General features: G+C 50.2%; 1 protein-coding gene across 1 annotated transcript in view; it reads left to right on the forward strand.

Moving 5' to 3' along the window:
• The window catches only part of LOC124514262 (myomegalin-like), a 59,400-nt gene extending 44,904 nt beyond the window's left edge, over positions 1 to 14,496 (forward strand). The window contains exons 13-23 of the mRNA XM_047082292.1: positions 654 to 785; positions 1,469 to 1,588; positions 2,967 to 3,156; positions 3,724 to 3,848; positions 7,189 to 7,410; positions 9,478 to 9,594; positions 10,406 to 10,632; positions 11,762 to 11,905; positions 12,968 to 13,106; positions 13,404 to 13,450; positions 13,692 to 14,496. Coding sequence (XP_046938248.1) covers positions 654 to 785; positions 1,469 to 1,588; positions 2,967 to 3,156; positions 3,724 to 3,848; positions 7,189 to 7,410; positions 9,478 to 9,594; positions 10,406 to 10,632; positions 11,762 to 11,905; positions 12,968 to 13,106; positions 13,404 to 13,450; positions 13,692 to 13,727 — 1,499 coding nt within the window. The 3' untranslated portion in view covers positions 13,728 to 14,496. The remainder of the gene's footprint in view (positions 1 to 653; positions 786 to 1,468; positions 1,589 to 2,966; positions 3,157 to 3,723; positions 3,849 to 7,188; positions 7,411 to 9,477; positions 9,595 to 10,405; positions 10,633 to 11,761; positions 11,906 to 12,967; positions 13,107 to 13,403; positions 13,451 to 13,691) is intronic.
• The last annotated feature ends 3,158 nt before the right edge of the window (positions 14,497 to 17,654 follow it).

The raw sequence follows: 17,654 nt of genomic DNA on the forward strand, positions 1-17,654 counted from the left end.
TTCAGTCGAGAATCAGGAAAAGGAACGGTCTCAGGGTGGAGTGAGGCCCTCCCTATCACATTCAGGAGAGAAACTCACACTCAGGAGGTCGCCACACTTTTCTTGATGCTTCCACTTTCTTTTTTTAAATATTTATTTATTTTGAGAGAGAGAGAGCAAGCAGGGGAGGGGCAGGGACTGAGGGAGACAGAATCCCAAGCAGGCTCTGTGCTGACAGCCCCGCCCCCCTGCAACGTGGGGCTTGAACTCATGACCATGAGATCATGACCTGAGCCGATATCAAGAGTCAGATGCTAAACTGACTGAGCCACCTTCAGCTGGTTTTCTAAACCATGTGGAACTCCCTTATACTTACCAGTTACACTGATCACTTGATCACTTGAAACTTCCTCACACTTACCCCCGTGTGGAGGAGGCCCATGGGGCATGCTTAGGGCCACACTGTCCTGGGTATGAAAGCCGGTTTCCTGTTTAAGCAAAGTCACTGTACTCCTGAGTGCCCCTGCAAGAGACAATGCAGTTGGCGGAAGGATGGGGCTGTTCAGGGATCCTGCAGAGAGGCCCCTGGCCTAGCCCCTCCCCGACCTGGGTGCCACTAGTGACCAACGTTCTCCATCTCCCACTTCTTTCCTGTCCTGGCGGGACGGCTGCAGGGGCTGACCTGCTTGAGGAACATCTTGGTGAGATCCGGAACCTGCGCCAGCGCCTGGAAGAGTCCATCTGCATCAACGACCGCCTGCGGGAGCAGTTGGAGCACAGGCTTAGCTGTGCGGCCCGCGGGAACGGTAGGTGAGGCCCTGAGCCCAGCCGCCCAGCTCTGGTCGCAATTGGGGAGCTTCCGAAGGGAGGGCCCTGAGGCTGAGCCTCACACTTTCAAAGCACCGTGCTGGGCTTCAACTCCACTTGCTCTTTCCAGATGGTCCAGCAAGGCAGGTGGGCCAGATACTATTATCCTCCCTTTGTAGATAGACCCGAGCTAAGAGAGAACTTTCCTCATGGCAGCACTAACAAATCGTGTCCACAGAGTGTCCTACTTTTTCCCGTCCCATCCTTAATCTGCTCCCAGAACTGCCTGCTGACCTCTCTGTGTCTTGTCTCTGCCAGTGGTAGAGCCAAGTCAGCGGGGGATGCCCCCAGACACTTAGCACAGTGGCCTTTCTCCCCACAGTCTCCTCCAGGCTCTTGTCACTTGGAGGCCGTTCCTTCCACACACTCTTGTCCTGCCCACAGCACAGCAGCAGCCATTAGGGGCAAGAGCTTCCTGAACAACCGCAGCCAGGTCACGTGGTGACTGAAAGGAGGCACACCGAAACCAGGCATTTGGCCCATCAGACGTTGGGTCCAGGCCTCGAGTCCCCAGGCATTCCTGCTGGGTTGGGACAGCATTTCTGGAGATACAGAACGGGTAACTTCTGAACGCATCTGTTACCCAAGTGTGTAACTTGTCTGCTTATACTTTCCGGGACAGGATCCACGTCTAATTTCTACAGTCCCAGCCTGGAACCCACACCTCAGCTCTACAACGAGAACAGAGTCCTTAAGGAAGAAAACCGGAGCCTTCAGGCTCAGCTGAGTCATGTTTCCAGAGGTAGGTGGTAAAAGCCACCAACCGTGCTCATTCCCGCGTCCCTTTCCTCCCTGGCCATACCAATCACCAACTGGAGAAGCCAAGAGAAGAAGGTAGACATCACTGCTAATCAGATCCACCAACCCAAAGTCCCATGGCTATTCTCAGTCTAGGAAGGGCTACTTCCTGAGAGATCCCAGCCGTGGGCCCTCACACTCCTAGGCTCCAGAGACACATAGAGCTCTCACAGAGCTCTCGGATCTCCACCACCTCTGTGCAACCCATAAATACTCAGTCAATCAGTGGTTATGAAATGGATACCAGTTAGGCCTGTTCTACCTGTCCAGACCTTTCTGCAGCCCTGGGTGTCCCTCCCGGTACTGATCTGCCATGCTATCTCCTCACCACCTCCCCTCACGCACACACTTAGGGTTTCTCTCTGGTTAGTAATCCTCAGGACTCAGTGTCTGGAAGCACCAGCAAAATGTTGTTCAGAGCTTTCCCAACACTATTCAGTGGGCATCCAAGGGGGTCATTTCCTCTGTAACTTGGGGGGGAGGTGGAGCTGACCTTAGTCTTAATTGACTTGATCAAATCAATATGTTATTGATAACAAATTATGTTTATTTGCAAATATTTATTTAAAAGCCATACAAGACTAATCGTTTCGGAAAGGATTAAGCCCAGAATGAAAGAATGCTTGTAGAACGGGAAGACACATCAAGTGATATTTCTAAATTTGCCTCTTCAGAGCGGGAAGATGTGAGGGGAAAGGTCATAGATGGGGCAGGAACAAGACTTCACAGATAAGAGAGGAGGCACAACTACCAAGCCACCTTCACATGCTGGGACAGGCTAGCACAGACCTCACAGCGGGGAAGATGCTAAGATGTGAGCAAGTATAGTCTGCCAGGCCTGGGGACGTCCCCCAAGAGGACTGACAGAACCTGCAGCCTGGTGCTGAGTCTGTGCCAACAGTCCCTGAGAAATCCTGCAGATCAGAGAGATACCACAAGCCCAGAAGAGACCAGATGTCCCCATTTTCAAATTGATGAATATAATAGATTCTAAAAACTATAGACAAGGAATCTTGATGCTGATCTTAGGCAAAATTCAAGAATGGGTTATAGTGCGGAGGGCATGGGAACTTAGGAAATAGCGTTAGAAACAGGAGCATTTGGTCTAAGAACAAGGGAGACCTTATGGAATGAGAAGATCAAGGGCATTGCAGGGCGGGGGCTCCACGTTCCCCAGGGTGCGTGGATGTGGTGAGCCGATGCCCTCTGCCTCCCTGGGCAGCTGCGGCACACGCTGGCCTCCCTGTTGCCTGGGTGCTGCGTGTAGGGATAGATGAACTTGGGCTCGCCTTCCCGCTGACTTCTGGCCCCATGGTGTACAGAGCGCTCCCAGGAGACGGAGTGCCTGAGGGAGGCCCTGCTGTCCTCTCGGTCCCGGCTTCAAGAGCTGGAGGTGGAGCTGGAGCACCAAAAGGGGGAACGGCAGCAGCTTTTGGAAGACTTAAAAGAGAAGCAGCAGGAGATCTTGCGTTTCCAGGAGGAACGACTCTCCCTCCAAGAGAAAGACTCCAGGTAAGAGGGAGCCCAGTGATACAGAAGGTGGCCCCATTTTCCAATGTAGAAGAAAGGATATTGGCAAGACAGGCACTGGTGCCTTTTGGAACCCTCAGTTTCCCCTCTGCTCTTCCTGATTTATGGGTGACCGTGAGCAGAGGGAAGGACTTCTCTGGGAATGCCTTTTTCACTCCAAAGTTGGGAGAGTAAAACCCTGTTTTAGAAGGCTCATCAGCATATCAGATCCTGGAGAAAGAATGTTCTCATCCTTCCAGTTAGTTGAAGGGTATTAGTTTCACCATAATGTAGGAAGCATCTGCACTAGCCATCATGCTGGGGGCCCCATAACTGCCCGTCACCGTGGAAAGAGCACCAGTGGGGGGCAGTGACAATACCCAGCTTGTGTGTCTGCTCCTCACCAATGGGACTTCAAGCAAAGCCACTTCACCTCTCAGAGCCTCTGTTTCCACATCTGTAAAGTGAAGTGATGGTCTTCATGACACTGGGGTTGGTATCTAGGGCTAAAACACTCTGATGCAGAGGCTGGCTGGCAACTCAGTGGGCCCTCTCGTCTCTCCCCTGTAGGCTGCAGCACAAGCTGGCCCTCTTGCAGCAACAGTGCGAAGAGAAACAGCAGCTCTCTCAGTCCCTCCAGTCAGAGCTACAGATCTACGAGGCACTTTATGGCAACTCCAAGAAGGGGCTGAAAGGTATGTGTCCATCTACTCCCCCAACCCCACAAGCTTCCTGCCCTTGCTCAGAACCCCAGTGAGGTCTTCACCCTGGGAGTTGCAGAGCTCTGGAAAGCTACTGGGTTCTGCCTCAGAAACTCCCAGCCAGGCCGGAGTGCCTAGTAAGAAGAGAGGGCATTTCTCATGCACAAAGTCCAGAGGTCGGTAACATGAACAAGATCCAGCAGAGACATCCTTAAAAGTAGGCCACAAGAGTCCAACTCTACCCACCTAGATGGCCAGAGAAAAGTTGATCGAAGTCCAGATTATATACTGATTTTTTTTAATTCAAAGAACTGTCCTGATGGCACTATCATGTGAGGTCTTGAATAGCGTGAATAATACATACTAACCACCCATGCAGTTAGTACAGGGGGCACCTGCTCCCACCCTGACCCATTCCCCAGGGAGAAGATTAAAAGATGCAAAAAAACATTTATAGAAATACCACTAGTAGGACCTGAACTTCAAGCCTGGATTTAAGTTTTAAACTGTTTTATTGAGGAATTTTGCCACCTGCTAAAATACTAATCTATTGCTTAAGAATCTTTTTCTATTTCCCCATTGCTCTTCAAATGGGACAGGGTATTCTAAACATCAAGTTAAGGGGCGCCTGGGTGGCTCAGTTGGTTAAGCGTCTGACTTCGGCTCAGGTCATGATCTCACGGTTTGTGAGTTCGAGCCCCACGTCAGGCTCTGTGCTAACAGCTCAGAGCCTGGAGACTGCTTCAAATTCTATGCCTCCCTCTCTCTGCCCCTCCCCCACTTGTGCTCTGTCTCTCTCTGAAAAATAAATAAAATTTAAAAAAAATTTAAACATCAAGTTAATAAATCCAACCAGGCTGGAACAGAGGACTAATGTCAATATGATGAAATTTGGAAAAGATTTAAAAAAAAAAAAATGAACCTGAGATTGATTAAAAATATCAGTGGTAGAAGTTCAGGATGGGGAAGCCTGGCTCTTTAGCCATTCGTGAGCTTGAAGATAGGGAGTTAGGTAGAAACCCATCTAGACAAGGAACTCATAGGTCAAGGTTGCTAACAAAAGCCAACTCAACCTGAGACCACAGTATTGTACTGTGGTACTGTACTGTAAGAGTACTGTAGGAGTACATAAGAGTCAATATGGAGACACCGTGTGAGAAATAGTGCTAAATTATGGGGTGCCATCTGGGAATGCAAGCTGGTGCAGCCACTCTAGAAAACAGTATGGAGGTTCCTCAAAAAACTAAAAACAGAACTACCCTACGACCCAGCAAATACGGAGAACAAACTGAGGGTTACTGGAGGGGTTGTGGGAGGGGGCATGGGCTAAATGGGTAAGGGGCACTTAAGGAATCTACTCCTGAAGTCATTGTGGCACTATATGCTAACTAATTTGGATGTAAATTTTTAAAAAGAAAATTAAAAATTTAATAAATAAATAATGGGGTGCCATCTTGTAAAAGGGACATTGACAAACCAGGGAGCACAGTGAAGACAGGGGCCACCATACCAAGGGACCAGAAATCTCAAACTGGTTGAAGAAACAAAACAATTTTAGGCCTGAAGAGATCACAAGGAGATGAAAACTGGCTTTAAATATTTGAAGAACTATCAGATGAAAAAGAGCTGATGTGTTTGGTGTCCCTTCAGAGGGCTTAACAAGGGTCAAAGGGTCAAAGGCAGTGGAATTCGGACTTACATAATTATGCGTTCCTTACCCCTAGAGCCTTCCAGTGATGGAATTGCTAGTTTGTGAAGGAATAAGCTTCCCAAGAAAGGGATGATTTGTCAAGGATCCTATAGAAGCAGCTCTTGCTTTGGATGGAATGTTGGCTTTCTAAGCCTTTCAATTCTAAATTTTTTCCTGTGTAAAAAATTTCTTAAGCAATATGAAATTTTCAATATTCAGCCAAATCTGAATTTTCATCAAACCTGATTGGATTTCCTAGTTTGTTGATGAGAAGGTGAACCAGCACTTGTAGACATATCAGGGGCACTGCAGGCTGAGAGAATAGCTTGTGTGCACCCACGGGAGCATTGGGTCCAACCTGCCTATGGAGAGCTTTGTATCAGGGAGTGTGAGAAGTCAGGTCAGTTGACGTGAGAGCTGCCGGTATATAGGATACCTACAGGGTAGAGTGGAAGTTTACATCCTGTGTAGCAGGTGATAGAAAATGAGGCAAGCAAAATAGGTAGGTAGTGGATGGGAACAGAACTCTTAGATGGTAGGACTGGTGGGACACGCTGGAGTCGGGAGACAGTAGAATCAGGGAAACCTCCTGAATGGGTGCAGGGATTGTCTGGGCACATAACTGATGAGAGTCTGATCTAAGGTGCTGTGGGGAAGATAAAGAGGAATGGATAGATGGATGACGTTTTTTAAAAAGAAGCAAAACTTTGTGAGAATTAGGAATTAGGGAAAGAAAGACAGGAAGGAGCTTCATGGAACTTCAGAGTTAGTATCTGGAAACCACTTCATCCTGACCCCATCCAGTTTCACGCCTTTTTCCCTTTTTGTGGGTGTTTCAGGAGTCATTTCAAAGCCACTACTACTAAGGCCCCATAAGTTCTTATCCTTAATTCTGCAATCCAATGAGGGCTGTGAATTGAACTCTTTCTCATTTACTCATTTGGTCATGAAATGTCTGAACTGACCAAAAGGGTATTCATAGCTTTTACTTATCCCACTCAGTGAGAATATTCACCTAGCTCATCGCAGAAATAGGAATGTGTTTGACTAAGGCCCGCCCGTGACCCATGCAACTGGGTGCGTGTGCTATATGATATATGGTATATGAATCCTACTGCCTTCCTAAACACCAAAACGAATTCTACTTTTTGAAATATATTTGGATTCAAAGTTTCAGATAAGAGATTGTGGTGTTATAGAATATTTCTCAGCTCTCTTCATCCCCAGTATGAAGAAACAGACTATGCGTGGTAAACGGAGGTTGAAAAACACATGGAGAAGCCGAACAGTTCAGTGAATTGTGACTGAATCTCTAGTCCAGTGTTGACGCCCTATCTTGGAAGACCCTGCCTCTCTGGCCTGCAGGGCTACAGTCACTATCGAGGTGAAAAACCAGTCTTGACCTCATCTGCCCATCAGAGGCTCTGTAGATGTACATGGGGCATGGGCCACATGAGCCTTGGGGAGATCCCAGTGCGTGGTATTCTAGCGTGTGCCAGGCCCCACAGAGGAAGAGTGGCAGCTCCCTCACAGATATGTTGCCTGGGACCCTGAGCAGAAAGGAACGTCCCAGAGTAGCGTTCTGACAAACGCTTGGAAATGCTTGGATCGGTGCCACCAGACCCCTCCTCTCTCTTCTCTCAGCTTCCACCTGGGATGCCTGTCACCAGGTCCCTATGAACAGTGACCTCAGCCACCTGGTGGCAGAGATCCGAGCTTTGCGAGGGCAGCTGGAGCAGAGCATCCAGGTGAATAACTGTCTGCGGCTGCAGCTGGAACACCAGCTGGATGGCGGGGGGAGCACAGCCCGCCTCAGTCCTTCTGCCAACCAGGAGGACCCTGGAAACAAGCAGCCACTCTTCCAAGGTAGGAAGGAAAAGGGGACCAGGAGGCGGGCAGCTGGTGGGGCCGGTTGCCAGGATGTCTGTGGTGGAAGGGACCATCTTACCACTTCCACACCCCTTAGAGTCAGGGTGAAATCCGAGGTGCTTCGATCTATAGCCTTGGGTGAGGGCATGGGATTTAGGCTCACACCTGGCTCAGATTCCCAAGTTTGCCACATATAGGTTGCTTGCCTTAGGCAAAGTGTTTTAAGTCCCCAGGTACTTAAGCCTTAGTTTCCTCATCTTCAGGATGAGGATGATGGTCATATATAAATTGTATGATCATTTGGAGCATTAAATGAAATAACTTACAAGTGCCTGGCGGAGTAAGAATCAGTCAACAGATGACATCGATTCCTTGTATCTGTGGAGTGCTTTAAAACTTACCATGAGTTTTCAAACAATTTTTCAAATAATTTCATCCGAGGTAGGGGCGGCCTTACTCTCTGTATTTCACGCGGAGAAACTCCGGCATTGAGACATTAACTGGCACACTAAGGTTGGCAGGAGCGGAGACCGACGTAGGATTCAAACCAGATGTTTTGATTTCCAGCCTCTGTCCTTCCTCCTCGCTACATATACTCCCTCTTGGTATCGTTGGCCTTCCCAGATCCCTAGCCTGGTTTCCCATTCCCTAGTTTTAGAGGAATTCAGGGTGTGGAAAACGTTCCTGTCCCTGAGGCAGTCCTGGCTGTGGGAAAGTGGTTGTCAACCGCCTCTCCTGTCCGCCATGTCTGCCCTACCAGATACATCTCACCAGCTGTCTCCCTCTTCTCAATGCCCTTCATACATCTCTCTTCCCCCAGCTTCAATCTGAGTGTTAATACTGCCCCTCCCCATCTGAACACATTATTTTATCTTCTTCTTCTTTCTTTCCTTGTGACACACCACTTAATTCATCATCTCCTCTCCCCTCCATGGTGTATTTTCAATTGTATTCTTATAGGAGCCATTTCTGCTCAGGATTATCTAAAGCTGAGCTTTCAAACTTTCATGCCTGCTCTTCCTGGGGCATGTTAATCCTCATTCCCCTGCCCCCCACCCTGGTCCTGCTAGATTTTCATTGATTAGACAATGACCTCATCTGTCAAATGAAGGTGACGCTTCCAAGATCACGTGTGGCGGCTGTTAATTATGTCGACCACGAGCATTGTGCACGGCCCATAGAAACAGCTCGGCTACAGTAGGTGGCTGTCTGGCTCCAGTCAGGCTGTCACGATGCTTGTAGTGTTCAGTTATATCTCCCCCTCTGCCCTCCTACTGGGCTTTCCCCTCTCACTGTGTCCCCACAACACCAGCCTGGATGCAGTGCCACTGGCTCAGCCACTGCTCCTGCTCCTCACCCACCACAGAGGCCTGAGCTGGAGAGCAGGCTCTAAGCCTGAGCAGGATTGTGCCTGTCTTCTCTGTGATATCTTCCAGTTCCTCCACCGCAGGATTGCTGCCTGGTCTCCGGGAGGGCATCTCTAACCCATCATGACTTCTGTCTCTCCTCTTCTCATCCTACTACACTGTTCCCAGCACTGATGCATCAGAATGGGGATTGGAATGCTGAGTTTAATCACCCACAACTCCATTCATTCTTTGATTCAGTATTTTTTAACACATATGCTACATATATATATATATATATATACACATACATGTATATATATATACACATATATGTGTGTATGTATATATATATGTGTGTGTGTGTGTATATATATATATATATATACATATGCCTAGTTATGTGTAGTTACAAGACATTGTATTAGACATTGCATACAAAGTTATATGCAAAACACAGGTTAGAAAAATGTACCTAAGAACTTTTCAAACCAGAAGTTGCTTCTCATGGAACACGCTTCCATGAAGAGAACACGTTCTTGTTCCAAACTAAGGGATTTGTTTGCTATTACTTACGATCATGGTCTGTGGGTGATGATTGTGTAAGCGGTGAGCCTCGCTGCCTTAGATCTCCACTGGCGAAGACCAGGCTGTGTGTGTGCTTGTTGAGCGGTGCGTTCCAGGGTCCCTGAGAACTGTTCTTGTCTTCACACCCTAGATCCAGTTGCTTCCCCTCCAGTCCGAGATGTTGGCATGAATTCTCCAGCTCTCGTGTTCCCTAGCTCTTCTCCTGCTGCTCCTGGCTCGGAGACTGCCATCTTCAATAGGACAAATGGTAAATATGGCAGCTGAAGGATTCAGGGACTGATGATGGAAAATTTTATTAATGCAAGTAACCTTTGGTTGCTAATGGACACATTATCTGATTACAGAGATTTTTCTCCCTGGGTCCCAAGGTCTTTAGCCCTACTCATTGCACCTTCTGTGGCCACCTTTTTTTTTTTTTTTAATTTTTTTAATGTTTATTTTTGAGAGAGAGAGAGAGAGAGACAGAGTGTGAGCAGGTGAGGGGCAGAGAGAGAGGGAGACACAGAATCTGAAGCAGGCTCCAGGCTCCAAGCTGTCAGCACAGAGCCTGACGAGGGGCTTGAACTCACAAACTGTGAGATCATGACCTAAGCGAAGTCAGGCACTTAATCAACTGAGCCACCCAGGTGCCCCTGTGGCCACCTTTCTTGTCATAATTCTTCCCCCTGTGGTTTGCCTATTGCTCTGTTGTGCCTCATTGCACTGTGATCCCTCCTCTCTTGAAAGTGCTTTCTGTGTCCAGCTTAAACGTTTTTTATATGTCTTTTTAACCAGAAATTAAAATCTTTTTTATTAAAATCATATTTTCCCTGAATATTCATTTGTCAATGAGGATAAAATTGGCCCCATGGCAGTTTTATCATTATGAGATAATGTAAGAAAGATTATAAAAATACAGAGCCCAGAAATCTATGGACTTCACACCTTGCTTGTACTTTCCCAGAGTGCCTTTCCTGTTCTGGCCTCTTTCACACTATTTGATGACTCTTCTAGAGGGAAGTGGCCTGAGGATATGCTCCTCACTGTGGATTCTATGTTGTTGTGGTTTTGTTTTTCAGAGCTGGGTTTGGACGCTTCTCCAGTAATGAAGAACCCCGCCAAGCTAGAGGGTGAAGCTACTGATGGTTCCTTTGCCAATAAGCATGGCCGCCACGTAATTGGCCACGTTGATGACTATAGTGCCCTAAGACAGCAGATTGGGGAGGGCACACTGCTGGTCAAAAAGATAGCAGCATTTGTGAGATCAGCCTGCACCTTCCCTGGCCTTGAAGCTCAGGGCACAGAGGTAATCACGTTGTAGGTCTTAGGTGCTCCTCCTTCTGATCTTCGCCCCTTCTCCCATGCTGTACACGCCCCACAGCTGAGGACACATCTACTTACACCCGGCCAAGCCTTTTTTCTCCATCCCCTATTTTTGCTATAAACTCTGCTCTGACCAATGTTTCCTCTCAGAACCACAGAAATGCCTGTGCAACATTACCATCCTCATCTGTAGAGTACTTGCTGGGTGTTGGCATACATGGGGTGCTGTCCTGAGCACCCTTTGGTCGCTTGGTATCTGGTCCAGTCATGCTGGCACATGGCCATCCATGGGCAGAGTAAAATCATTTAATCAGATGGCTGGAAATTCCAGATTTGCATCTAGATGGGCCGCATGTTGTGGAAGGGGCGAGAAGCCGGGCAGCCATGGGATTTCTCCGTACAGACTGAGCAGGGGAGGGAAGCAGGCAGGAGCCATCTCACAGTGCCTCCTGGTTTGGGGAACAGGCACCAGCTCCTGTGCTGTCCGAGTCACAGGAGATGCAGGGACATGGGGGGCAGCCCGGTCCACAGGAGGCTCCGCCCCAGAGAGGGAGCCACACATCCGTGTAGATAAGTACAACAGCGGGTCTGGGCTCAGTGTCAGAAGCCGTCCTCTGAGTTGTGAGGGCATGAACACAGAAGGGGCCACTGTGCCAGGCAAGGAAAGTCACATGGTCCTAGAGGAACCACTAGGGGGAACACAGATCCTCTGGGGGATAGAGGGTGGCGTTCCAGGTAAAGGGACCGGCACCTCAGTCCTTGGAGCTACAATTGCTTCCCAGTTGAAGCGGAAAGTGTGATTTAGGGTTTTGCCCAGTGGTGCCAGTGCAAAAACCAAGGACCTTAGACTTGAGAGCTCGGATCAGGACTAGAAGCTTACAGAGAGTATGAGGGAAGCCGGAATCTGATGATCCTTGCAAGTTGGAGGTCACTGCTGAGGTGGAGACCCTGGGCTTCCAGGTTAGAAAACGGTTTCACAGGGTCAAGCAGGCCCATGTCTGTGCCTCACTCACAAAGGAAGCCTGAGCCCTGAGTGCTGGGGTGGGGAGGGATGGGAGAGAGGGATCGCTCGGCCCCAGTGATGTCCGCGCCCGTCTCACCCACTCTCCCAGGTGCCAGGCAGCAAAGGCATCCATGAACTCGGGAGCAGCGCACAGGCCCTGCAGCACGCACTGGAGGAGTCAGCCTCCCTCCTCACCATGTTCTGGCGAGCAGCCCTGCCAAGCCCCCCCAGCCCTGCACCGGCTGGCAACTCGGTGAGTGGCACATCCTTCCCTGCTTCTGCCCCAGATGTCACCCCTCTCCTCCGTCCCGCAGGTCCTGAAGGTCAGGAGCCAGACACTGAGTTGGGACAGAGGCTCCTCAGAGGAGTGTCCCCGAGGGAGACCTGTCATCTGTGCTGGCTGCATGCAGTACAGCTCTGACGACATCCCTTCTCCTTCCTCCCCCTGTGAAGACGGAAGAGGAGGCTGTGGAGAGGGCGCGCAGCAGAGCCCTGGTGGCCCAGGAGTGTTCGCTTTCTTTCACTTTCTAAACTTGGCTGAGCTGAGAGTTTAGGGGCATGTGAACGTGTCAACATTCGTGTCCCTGTGCCACCCCACAGAATATCACCATGAGAGGACCAGCCTCTAGAAGCCACCTACCGCATCCCAACACACAGCTTACCTCTGCATCCCTGGGCCAGGCCCCAGAGAGTCAGCCCTGCCCCCACCTCCGCCAGGTGCCCTCAGACCCGAGGCCTGGGCTCTGCTTGCTGGGACCTTGGACAGGAAGGTTTCTCCGTCTGCCCCCCACCCCGGGATTCTGAAGCCAGATTAATGTCACTGACACCTTAGGAGACCTAAGTATGCCAGCACCAAGGGAGGGGGTGTTTTGCCATCTTGAAGTTGGCACAAATATCTACAAAATCTCAGACTCTCTCAGGCCAGCCCTCTCTCTCTGGGTGTCACATTCCCAACTAGCAAGTCATATTTGTGATGCCAGGGTACCAGACATGACGTCAGCACCAAACGTGGGTTCTTTCTTGTTCAACCACCAGGACTTCTGGCACTGCCCGGAGTCAGGTTCTCTTCAGCAACAGGACTGGAGGCCTCCTCTGTGTGGGGCTCCCAGGTTTTCAGGGAGGCTTCCTAATCCTACCGTTCCAGACCACCCTAGGCGGGCCTCCGCTGGAGGGTTTTAGAGGCTTTCAGGGAGGGAACCCGGGCCAGAAATAATTGAGAAGATCATAGAATCCCAATTTCGATTTTCAAGAGCCACAAAGCATGGGGTGCTTAGGCCTTCTGACCACTGACAGAGAGCCTGTTTCTCTTCCTCAGGGACAGTCCCTGAAAAGGGAACTTCTGGAACTGAGAACCAAACTGTCCGCACAGGAGAATCTCCTTCAGAGCACAGCTGAGCGTCTGAAGACCGCCAACCAGCAGAAGGAGACCATGGAGCGGTTCATCTTCAGCCAGTGTGAGTGCCCCCAAGCCGAGGGACGGGAGAGGAATTTGGGGTGGGGGGGCTTCCAGCCTACCCACTTGTGCTGCGGATAGACGGTGACCACACAGACTTGGGGAGGGGGCACACTGATGTGACATCCCCAAACCTCCCGTGCCACCAGTGATTGTGGATGTGGAGGGAGGGGCACGTGGGGACAGCAGGAGACCCTGAGCTGAGTGGCCAGAAGGATACGCTTCAGAACACACACCCAAGGCAGGTATGGGCCCAGCTGGTGATCCCTGCCTTGTTGGGCTGTTTTGTTGTTTTCAGTGACCAGGACACATGACGTGTTGAAGAAGGCAAGGACAAATTTGGAGGTAAGGGGGACACTGACCAGTCAGAGCCACAGAGCCCAGCCCACACCCATCTCCATGTGTCTTCAGAGTCCGCAGGTGATCCCTGACCTGCTCTGACCTTCCAGATTTCCCATCCACTTGTAGGACTCAGGTCCTCAATAAGTGTCCTTCTAGCTCCCCTCCCAACCCCTCCACTGCCATCTCTGTTCCCTGTCACATTGTCACCCTCTTGTTTCCTCACCCCACTTCTTCCTTCCTGTAGGCCAAGTCAGGAGTCCGAGGAAAGCAAGTGAGTTGATTCTCAAGGTCAGAGGGGAGTCCGCCTCTGAATGAGCTTCTGGGAGAGGGTGCTGGGGCCCGTTCTGCTGTTTCCTGGAGCACTTTCCACCTCATGAAAAGTAAAGCCAAGATGCCATCTAATTGATTGAGTCCATCCCACCCCCTATTGCGCTGAGGACAGCAATTCGACTTTGATATATCTCATCCCAAAGAAAACCATTGGGTCCTATCCACCTAAAAGAGAATTTGATGATAAATAAAAATGGAACTTGAAGGGAAACATTTTATCTATATGGCAGACATTCTGTAGGTTTACTTAAAATACTAACACCTTCCCTAGCAAATATGCCCACCAAACACGTGAAGTGTAGGAAATGGCTTGTAAATCAGAAACTATACCTTTCACTTGGACCTCAAAGCTTTGCCAGAAGCAGTTGGGCCTATTCCTAGGAATGTTCCCTAACTATAACCTGAGAGAAAGCTGATCCCACAGTGTGAAAATGGGTCGGGCCATGACGTCACCCTCCTTTTTTTTTTCTTTTTTGGCTAATTCCCTTTCCTTTTTCTCTGATAATTCCTTTCTTTCCTGAGCCTCTTTAGAAGAACACTTACAAGATGGCCTCTGTAAAGCCTTATTCCTGTCCCAGCAAAGGTAACCCAACAGCCCCACATACCCACTGGCTTCCCCTTGTATGGAAGTTTCCTCCACACTTCCGAGAGACAATGGAAAGGGCCCAGGGCTGGGTTCTAATCCTGGGATTGTCACCAACCAGCCCTGTGGCTTTGGCTGGCCCCTCAGTCTCTGTGAGTCCACCACCGTGCTTCTGTAGGAGGTGACACTAGACTTAGGGGATCTCTAAGCTCCCAGCTGCCTTGCCCCTCCCTCTCCTCATTAAGTGCTAGACATGAACTTCACAGGGGACTTCCCTGCACCGTGTGCTATCCATCCTGCAACAGGCTATTTCTACACATGCATGTTTCATGCTAGGCGCTTCTATTCCTGGGAGGTCACAGAAGCCATCATTTTGCTCCAAGTGAACTGGGGAGTGAACTGGGTCCCAAAGAGGGAGTGTGGGATCCGGGCAGCGGCTCTGAGCAGGGCCATCACCACCCGAGGTGGTGGGAAGCTTTCCCTCTAACCCGGTGGCACCAGAGGTTCCTCAGGATGGCAGCCCTTCCCCTAGGCTGTCACTGAGCCCATGGCCCTGCCACCGCCCAGTGCTCACTGCAGCTCAGGGAGCCACCAGCAGGGCCTGACAATGGACTCACCCTGTTGCACTTTTGTCTCCAGGTGAAGTGCCTGAGGGCTCTGCCAGGCACCCCAGTCTTGTGACCCTTGCCTTCCAGGAGTCACGCAAGAAGAGGAGCCTGCAGAGATCCATCAAGCAGCAAGAAGGATGGGCCCACCCCCCCCTTGGTGCAACTCCCACCTGCTGATGAGACCTGGGCCCCACTCCTGCACACCTGTTGGAGGGTGCAGGAGGAGCCAGACACGTGGCCCAGTGCAGGAGGGCGGAAGGTAGAGAGCCTGTCCTGCGGTTAAGGAGCACCATCAAGAGAACCACCAGCCAGGGTGCCCTGGGCCTAGCCCTGAGCAGAACAGGCATGGTTTGTACAGGGCCTTGTGACCCTGCTTCTAAACGCCACACTGGCCTGGGAACTCGCAATGGCCACTTCTCGCTTCAGTGCCCTTCCTCACGTGGTCACCCAGGGGAAACAGGACCCTGCTCCCTACGGATGGGACACGCGGTCCCCACACGGGAGCTCCTCAGAAGTTCTAAAGCACACGAGTGACAGCGGTGCCCTGAGGGACAGTGGGGCTCAGCCGGCACTACTCCCAGATGTACGCTTGCTCGGGGCCAGCTCAGCCCGGCCAGCGTGGGCTGGGCGTCCGTCTACACTGCAGCACCCGAGTGCTTTGAATCCACGTGGCGAAAGTGGTGGCTTCCCACGTGCAATGTCCCGCTTAGCCTGGCGCCTCCTATTTCCATTTATGGCCTCCAAAGTGTGGCGATGACCGCGGCCTAGTTACGCTGTCCCCTTTTAAATAAGTCCTCTCTGGGGACCTGGGACTCGTGGCCAGACCAAGCCCATCGAGAGTCCTCTGTAAGACAACCCAGTGATCATACTTAAGTGGCACCTGAGAGGCCCCCAGTTGTGTGAAAGCCTCGTCTGTATCTTCGCAGTGCTTTAGAACGCGTGTCTGTGTGTATAAATGTACCATAGATATTTCTATCTGTCGCTATAGCGATATGTTTTGGGCAACATAACTGGTGGACAGAGTCTGTTAGAGGAAATGAAACACAGTCTTTTCGATGGCTATGAAAGTAAAACGTGTATAAAGAAATCAAACATTTTTCTTCAGCTGCTTTATTTCCGATCTGGGCACCGTCTCTAGGCTGAGTGTGAGAGAGGACCAAAGTCACACTGTCCCTAAGAAGGTCACGGTCCAGTGTTTAAAGTCTTTGGAGTAAAGGAAAAAGTTTGGGCTTCTTTGATCATTGTGTAAGAATCCCCAATCTAAAAGTAAAAGAGAGTGGTTCTTAGGTTGGGAAAGCCTTAGAGTCAGCAATGGAGGTCACAGAAGCTACCACCTGGGCTCTAACCCCAAGAGATGTAGTTGGTGTGAGGCCCCAGAATCTGCATTTCTTACATCAAACCCAGGTGATTCTGATGCAAGTGGGCTGCAGACCAATTCCAACATATTGCTCTCTAACATTGACCCAAAGGTATGAATGAAGTTGGTTTCCTTTAAGGGAGCATCTTTAACTGCAAAGCGTGGAAGTCCTTCCACAAATGTGGCACCGAGATCTGCAACTATTCCTCGGCAAGTGTCCTTAGTCACGTCCTTCCAGGAACTAACACAAAGCTATCGCTCCACAATGATTTCCTAGAAAGAGTTCAACAACACAGACAGCAGCAACCACAAAACCCTCAAACACCATCCTCCCCACCACCTCCAGTAACAAATAGATCCATCCAAAGACTCACACCCGAGGCAGACACGGGTCCTACTTTCACGGTAGATGGAGTGACCCCACGTGTGCTGTCACACTTGGTTGTTTAAGTCTTCCCATGAGTGCCTTTGGCTGTCAACAGAGCAACTCGCTGGCCCAATCCGCAGAACGGATGACGAGTCTGTAAACAAGTAGGACACAGAAGCCCAGAGCGAGGCTGTGCTGCCCCGTGATTATTCCAGGATCCGGACAATTCCTCCCCCATCCCTGTGCTGCCGGGCCTGGTCGCAGAATCAGTACTCATGAGAACTCGGTGCTTCCACAAAGTTCGTTTTATGTCCGTGACATTTACGAAAGCAACAGCCTATGACGCCCTATAAAGCTCAGGTCTGCTCGGGATCCAGTCACAGATCACTTTTGGGGGAAAGCCGTAAACGCCATGCTTGCATGTTCGCTCTCTGTGACATGCTGAAAAGTAGCTCTGTGCCTTAAGAGAACTCGCGCAACAGAAACGTAGCTGTGAGAGGAGGGGGTTCTCCCGTATTTTTCCTTTTGTAAGTTATGTCCTTGCCCTCCTTGGGAAAGGAGCACAGCCCACTCTTGAAAAGTGAACAGTCAATGTGTGTGACCACCAGTGGCTTCCACTTTGCATAAGAACGTGCTGAGCCTGTGTGCAGGGAACAGACTTTGAATGTTACAGAAAAGAAGGGAAAGAAAAAAGATGGCGGGTGATGAGGTGAAGAAAGGCAAAAGAAATGTAGATGCAATTCAATTTCCTTACACCTTGCAGCCCACTGGTCAACAGCTGACACAGGACCTCCTCAAGGAACTCACAACTGCCTTAATGTTAACGCTCTGCTGGACGCAAAAACCAACCTCGGCTTGAGGCTAACCAGACCTCCAGGGTCCTGTAAGCCTTCTGGAACGTATGGAACTCCTGACGGAAACTTCATTGGGCTCTACGCCCCCATCCTCCCCCACCCCCAAAT

This window comes from Lynx rufus, unplaced genomic scaffold (assembly GCF_022079265.1).
Source record: "Lynx rufus isolate CCGP_SWC_20201006 ecotype Redwood Valley unplaced genomic scaffold, mLynRuf1.p SCAF_2, whole genome shotgun sequence".
Taxonomy (NCBI): domain Eukaryota; kingdom Metazoa; phylum Chordata; class Mammalia; order Carnivora; family Felidae; genus Lynx; species Lynx rufus.